Source organism: Mercenaria mercenaria, chromosome 7, assembly GCF_021730395.1.
Source record: "Mercenaria mercenaria strain notata chromosome 7, MADL_Memer_1, whole genome shotgun sequence".
In the NCBI taxonomy this organism is placed as follows: Eukaryota; Metazoa; Mollusca; class Bivalvia; order Venerida; family Veneridae; genus Mercenaria; species Mercenaria mercenaria.
Genome location: NC_069367.1, coordinates 61,063,122 through 61,070,937, shown reverse-complemented (window position 1 = coordinate 61,070,937; position 7,816 = coordinate 61,063,122). Strand labels below are relative to the sequence as shown.

The 7,816-nt window shown below is 37.3% G+C and overlaps 1 protein-coding gene across 1 annotated transcript; it reads left to right on the top strand.

Moving 5' to 3' along the window:
* The first annotated feature begins 484 nt into the window (after positions 1-484).
* Positions 485-7,167, top strand: LOC128558305 (uncharacterized). Its single transcript, XM_053547229.1, has 2 exons — positions 485-552; positions 6,774-7,167. The coding sequence occupies exons 1-2, from the start codon at positions 485-487 to the stop codon at positions 7,165-7,167; spliced, it is 462 nt and encodes a 153-aa protein (XP_053403204.1).
* The last annotated feature ends 649 nt before the right edge of the window (positions 7,168-7,816 follow it).

The following is a 7,816-nucleotide window of genomic DNA, read 5'->3' as shown; positions in this document are numbered from 1 at the left end:
TCAGAGCGTGTCCACACACCGGTGGGCCTGGCATGCCACATGTCTGGGGGCAGACCTCCTCCGAGTCCCCTGCAGTTCTGCCTGATGCCGCAAGGTGCTCCGTTACCGTGTGGCGCCAACTCGGAGGCACTGCAAAAGGGCTTGTCTGCAGAGAGGCTATGTACTGGCAGGAAAGACTTACGCACTCGGCTCCTTTTTCACCAGAAGGCTAGCCGGCGGTGGAGGCTGAAAGCGGAAGGTGACAAGCACACAACACACAGCACACCACACTTGACGCATCAGCAGACCAATTGCCACATATTTTCATAAGATGAAAACATACTTTACAAACAAAGTGCGTGGTTGATTTAAACATATTTTGCAAACTAAGTACGTGGTATGCAGTGATTGCAGTATAAAAACAAATTATATATGATATACGGACACATACAACCATCACTTTTTAGTCAGTTTTGATAACAGATGAAAGTCATGTTTTATCATCATGAAACGGTCTCAGAAAAAATGTCCTAGACCGGGACTCGAACCTACAATGGCTACAATGGCCGACCAGTACGAGAGACGCTACACACCTTTCCACTTATTGCAAGAAAATTGGCTCTCTTTGCTAATGTCTGACGCAGACTATTAACCGAATTCAGATGCACACCCCGGTCAAACTGCTTTGTTCCGCATGGGCTCCAAGGGTGATCATCTCAATAGAACATCCAAATGTAACAGTCCAAGGAAAATTTGTGCTGCCTAGACCCGAACCTCGGACTTACGACTTAATGCACCAACGCTCTACCAACTGCAGCCATTCAAAAAATAATGAAAATGAAATTTTAGTCCCATTCAAATACAGTATAGTCAGTAGGCTCCTTGAAAAACAGTGTATAATTTCCAGTGTGTGCACTTTCCTGTTTTAAAACTCTTTAAGATGTACATGCAACAAAATAAGCTAGGTTTAAAAAATGAAAGCGAGCATTCGAATCTGCAATTATAAGTTACGGATTCAGATGTAATCAAGTCACGACAAGTGTTGCTGAACGGCGACAAACCTTTTCTACTATAACTTTCGGTTTATCTCCACGGTTAGGTTATCCACATTCAAGTCAGAGTTTCAGCTCAAATACCGAATGCTCATTTATATCATTTGAGCGAAACATTGCCCTTGCAATACGGTTTCCGTCAAGTTTTTATTTGGAATAGTTTCTCAGAAGCAATTGTGTTTGTTGTGTGTATCAACTTAATCAAGCGGTATACATGACATATATCGATAACGACACTGGCGACTGCATTTTTGTGCTTGATGTGAAAGCATTGGTCTAAAGTAACTGGCTGTGATGGAAAATTTTTTAGTTACCCACATTTTCTTGAAATATCACTATCCACATGCAGTAAACTTTAAAGGATATTCCGTTGGTATGGAAAAAAAACGTAACCTGTGTTAATTGCGGCATTGCATTCAACGAGAGGAACCCGAAAATCGCGATTTAAAATAGTGCTTCCTGTGAGAGCTTTTGGACTTTAGAACAGACATTTTTCGAGTTGCCGATCTATCCAGAAATACGATTTTTTTTTGCAAAAATCAAACCAAAAAAAAAATGATGATTTTAGATATCAAAGAGAACGCAGTGGTGACACCTAGGTGGCCGTTTATCAAGGAACAGTCGCTTGGGTTTAGTTTTCAAGCCATTTGAAAATACGCTTGCTGTGGAAACATTGCGGTTTGTCCAGGTTACCAGCAAAACTAAAGCAGAATATCACCGGAGGTACGCATTGATATAAGGACTTGCACCAGCTAGGTGTCATTTTACAAAAATATATCTTTAAAAACTTTACCTTCAAAAATACCGGGTTTTTTTTTACGAATTCTGCTTGGCGTGATACCCCAGTTGAAACGTCGCAAGTCACGTGATTGTGCACCGTGAGTACTAAGACTGTCTACAAAACCAGGACAAGGACGCGGCCAGAAGTTATACAGACCAGAAATTGTTATGGATGTATGTGTGACCACTCCGCTTAAAAAGTAATTTTATACCATAACGCTTTAATGTAGGACATATTACTCCATTCTACATGATTCTTTTTCTTGTGTCATCCTTGATATTGATGTGACTGACATAGTTCATAACACATTACTTTATATGACAACTTTTATATGTGATTATAAATTTTATTACATGCATGTATTGTAACTATGTTATGTTTGCTCAATTATCGAAATAAATCTATCTACCTATTAACAAGTAGATATATGAAATATGTATTTCTTAATTCTGAAAGTTATTGTTTTGAGCAAAAATAATTTCCCTTTCATGTATAACTTTCAGCTCAGCTTGTCACATTCCTTGGCTATATTGAAATACTTTACTAGAGCTTTCACAAATGTGATTCACGTCTTCACCTGGACTTCGTCGACAACACAGGACCACAATCCAGGAAATTGAAGAGCAATTAACACAAAAACCCTTATGCACAACTAGGTTACAAATATTGATCATTGCTGAAAGTTTGAATAAATCATATGAACTAATGAATGAGGAATTCAGGTCACAAACATCTCTCTATATATCATATAGAGTGCAAGCTATATTGCTAAAACGGCGTTCCAAAATGCAATAAGCCAATCGCATATCGGTAAAAAGTCACGTGAAATCAACCAGTCCCCATGTGCTACACTACTTGTTGTATTCCAATATACCTGCGGCCTCTGGTAATAACGAGTTTTTCATCTGAAAATTACGAACATTGGCATCAGTGTTCAGTATACATCTGAAAATAATAGACTTGCTATTTGCTGAGTGCACACTATCGTCGTTAATTTAAAGTAGACTAGTAAATATTCGTACTCATGCATAATCTCATTAACACTTCTTTAATGTATGTTCTCTGAAATTAACAAATAACTGGCTCAACTGAGACGCCATACTTTAAAGTAACCACGAGGTTCAAAATGCACGGGAGTCTCGTGATAGTACATGCCTTTAATTTCACATGACTGAAGTGTAAACAAATAGTTAAATTTGCTTCGTTTATTTCTCACGGAAATTTTGATATTGGAATAACTATAGAACATATATGCATTTAAAGTTGAAAGTTTATTGTTTTCTACAGGACGTAAAACTGAAACAAGTAAGCACGTTTACATTTTCAGCAATGTCCCTCGGGCCTAGGTATTTCAGTGACTTTTTAAGATAAAGACTTTTCATTTCAGAAATGATGTAGATGTGTTCATTAACATTATATCTTTCATAATAATATAGTTTTTTTACCATATAAATTGTTTTACTAAAAATTACAGCACTTTCAACTTTCGCCTCCTATATTTTGTAGGTCACTATTTTTCATAAAAAATGGTGTAACTAATCAATTTCAGCGACAAATATTTTAATTCTTGTATTTTTCCGCTAATTATGTGTTTAGGTATTGAGCATGACATGGTTTATCATTCCAAGAGTTAGCAGTTTCTCAGAAATTTTCATATAGATGAAGAAGGAATTATTGGAAGTGGCCACATTTTTCTAATTTTTAACTTATTTTGGATAAAAAGAATTTCTGCAAAGTTGTATCACCCAATTCAAAATATTATTAAGATTAATAAGCAAAGTGTTTTGGATGACTTTATTGATTCCTGACTAAGCTAAAGACACTTTCCACTTTAAAAAGCTTTGTTGACAATAGGGTCAAGGTCATTGAAATACCTAAGCCTCATTGTTTACAAAGAGAAATCAGTTTTGTGTCGTCTGAAACGTAGAGTTCCCGGAAAAGTTCTAAAATGGTTTATTTGGGGGATTTTTGTTTTATATGTAAAGTTCAACACAATTTGCAATATTTCTAGCTTTTGAAAATGATTGAAATTGAACTTTATTTTAGAAAAAGTTCCGATCTTTCCTCAATATTTTGCCAGCGGATGCTTACAAAACGGCTTTCTTTTCCAAGACAGGTGTGTAAAGCGAAAAACTATCATTACACATTGCGTTTATTCTTTAAATGTAAAGGATCGGTAACACATTAAGGAGATCGGACAGTGCAAAACTAAATATTACGTTTCAACAGTTTAATAAAGGTTTGTTGTGATTTTAATCTTGGACTTCGTAAAAGGGGTCTATAATATCTGTTAGCAATACACTCGCCTTAATGTTTTAGAAACAGCCTGTGAAACGGAAAAAGGCAACAAGAGGTAAAGTGAGCTATGTAGGCTCACAAAGAGAATGGTTTCTAAGCTCAACTGAGGACATAATGCTCTTTAAGGATCGATGAATGCCTGCTCCGTGTTTATATTGATAACCCTGCTAAATCATTGCGTATCTAACTTGAACACAATACTCAAACGAATATCACCAGGCAGAGTGTTATTTATAAACAAATAAAAATTGTTTACTTTTCTCATGAGAAATTAAAAATATTTAGGATCTAATATAAATAATATTTGATTATGTCTAGAAAACAGTCGTTTGTTTTCGCTAACCTTTTGGTAATCTGAGTTCCTTCAATAAAGTTCGGTTATGTTCTTATAAATTTACGTTACACAAGATTATTAGTAATTCTAATATGCTTGTCTCTTTTAAAACAAGTTTACGCTAGAATGACATCACGTTAACGTGCGGTGACATCAATTTTTTTGTTGCCACCAAAAAGAGCGCTACTACATCTTATCTATTGTTTTAGATCAAGGGCATATTATAATCGAAATGACATACAGCAAACCGTGTTTAAACACTATTTATACACTCAGGCGGTAATAAGTCGTACAAATAAGTTCTGCGCATGACTGACAGGACGGCAACAGTACGATAGTGAAGAACGAAGATGCGATGGCAGAGCGCGACAGCACGATGGACTGTCACCACCATACTGTCGCGCTCCACCATCGGACTGTTGTGTTATCGTCATCGTTCTGTCGCGCTTCGTCATCGTACAATCGTACCTTCGCTTCATAGGGAGCAGTCGCTGGCCTTAACGCAACACCGTAGTTTTCACATGGCGCGGCCCACTTAATTTTTCAATTTGTCAGGTATTGCAGTGCGGTCTAAAGCTATCATTGCCGTTCTGTTTATAAGTTGAAATTAATAATTCTTTCTTATGTTGTTTAAAAAGCTTTATTTGCATTACAATTCTACATGATTGATACCTTCAACAGAAGATAGTCAAAAATTAATTCACCTTGAAAAGGAACATTCTTACATCAGGCACAGTTTATGACTTTGTTCACGATTTTCACGTGCAGGTAGTTAACTAATAGAGTGCGTTAATACAGGACACTTCTATTTATAAAGTGTCCGCTTACAACCGTAAGAAGACACTTTTACAATAGCTCTGCTGGGGGTATAGTCGTATAATTATGTGATAAAGTAAGTTTGCATATATTCTATAATTCATTTCATTTTCATTTTAGTACATATAGATCATGTTCAACTTATCCATGTATAAAAACGACCATACCTTGATTAGTATCACCACACAAAATAAAACGGACGCATATAATGTATTTGCACAATTTGTATCGCTCGTGAAAATCGTGACATTTCATGTGATGGCTATTGTACAGATATAAGATAATAAGAACAAAACATTTAATTGAATGCTTATTGTCAGTCTATCTGTCCGTCTGTTTGTACATCGGTAGACATTTGGTTTCAGGTCAGTAATTAGAGAATGTTTGTTCTCAAATGAATCAAATTTCCTAGGTCAGTTAATGACTCTTATAGTAGGTCAAGGTCAAGGTATGCTGAATGGCAAAAGAACGTGTTGGCCTATAGTCATTAAACTTCATAGAAGTTTATAGGCGGTCAGTATAGCATACCTGTTGGCAGGTCAAAGCTCAAGGTCACAGTGACAATGAGACTAAAAACGGTTTCTCTACAATAACTTAAGAACGTTTTGGCTTATCATCGTAAATTTTCATAATTGCCTGTTGCAAAGAAATGATACCTTTTGATCGTGGGGCCAGTAGGTAAAAAATCAAGGTCACGGTGACCTAGATACTGATAAACTTTCAGCTCAATAACTAAACAACGTGTTAGTCTGAATTCTCAATGATGTATGCATAGAAAATGGTTACAGGTAAATGTGTAACTCCTCTACCATCATTGTTTTAAATATATGTAGACAGATGCAGTTATTACATGCTTGAGATCTTACATAAAATGTCGGTCCGTAGTTTGCGCTGTGTGGTTGGTTTATATTCAACAATAAAATTTGCAGGGCTAAAAATTAAATCTTGAAGAAAATAAGTACGATTATTTATTTCACATATGATATAATAAAAATCTGTTGAATTGCCTGACGGTCAATAATCTGAACTATTTCCACTTTCACTTATCCTATAATAATAGTTTTGGCTATTGACCGACGTGTATACTACATATAATTGTACCTTATATTGGTATACATTGTATATATATATGAATCTCACTTTTTCACATATAAACACTCTCTTTTGTTCTTACTTTACCTTCATGTTTTTCGCGTAGTACCAAAATGTGAGATTAATTTTGTTCAGTGTATTTACTGAAATCTATTTCTTTTAGAAAATAATGGATCCCCGGCGTAGGCGACATCTCCTTGGATTATCGTTAATTCAAACCAGACCTCCACCAGACATTTCCGATTAGTTTAAACATATTTATTCCCAAATAGTAAACATATACATTGATACATAGTCATACAGTGAATATTGTAACTTAGGAAAGGATAAGAATGGAAGACTAGTCTTATAGAATTCTTCTCCTTCGCGGACAATTAACTTGTAGACATACTATAAATTTGTACATTTCCGATTATCAAAGATATGCATTAGCTACCATTGTTCAACTTTGTCAACCTCCACCGGACCCACTGCTCAACCTCCACCGGACCCTCTGCTCAACCTCCACCAGACCCTCTGCTCAACCTCCACCGGACCCTCTGCTCAATCTCCACCGGACCCTCTGCTCAACCTCCACCGGACCCTCTGCTCAACCTTCACCGGACCCTCCACCGGACCCTCTGCTCAACCTCCACCGGACCCTCTGCTCAACCTCCACCGGACCCTCTGCTCAACCTTCACCGGACCCTCCACCGGACCCTCTGCTCAACCTCCACCGGACCCTCTGCTCAACCTCCACCGGACCCTCTGCTCAAACTTCTTGGAGACCTGGGAATCCGTTATACTGGAAGGAACCTTTTTCAGTTGTTTTCTAGCCATCGGTAAATTACAGGTGAGAGTCCTGAAACGTTCCTTCTGTTTGTGAATTTGATTGTACTGACTGAGTCACAGGATAATGTGTTGTCTAAAAGGAACAGAATATTGTTAGTTTTAATGTGGTTGAGGACATGTCCAACCTACCGGATGTTATCAAGCATGTTTGGTGTTAGTGTCTCGTACATTGAGTCTGAAATAAAACGTTTTATTCCCGCATTTGATGATGCACTTTCCGCGTATATACAATGGCCAAGTATTCAGAACTGGCAGCAGTTGTGGAGACGTTGGCCTAAACTACAAGTCGCTGTTGGAGCCAATGATGGCACTAGCCATGAAATAAAAACGGCCTAATGATAATCAACACCAATTTTACTCAGGCCTTAGAAATTTAATCTGGTTTTCTTGGTCACCAGAACGACGCACAAACATACAGGCTAATGCGTCGAATTGGTACAGCAGATTTGCCCTTTCCTGGCAACTGTACTATGGGCCCTAACTCCGGTGTTATTTGGGCAGTCTGATTGAAACCTGACGGACCCTATTTCTCTGTAGTGATGAACATGTATAATAAAGTTCTATTTAGATATCCCAAACCACTTCCTAGATATGGCTACGGACGGATTTGTGTGAACTTTGTCAAATTATATC

Excerpts from the sequence above, each read along its gene's own strand:
- LOC128558305 (XM_053547229.1), top strand. The coding sequence starts at position 485 with ATGAAACGGTCTCAGAAAAAATGTCCTAGACCGGGACTCGAACCTACA. Across the intron at positions 553-6,773 it reads ATGGCTACAATGGCCGACCA|ATATGCATTAGCTACCATTG; the intron begins GTACGAGAGACG and ends CGATTATCAAAG.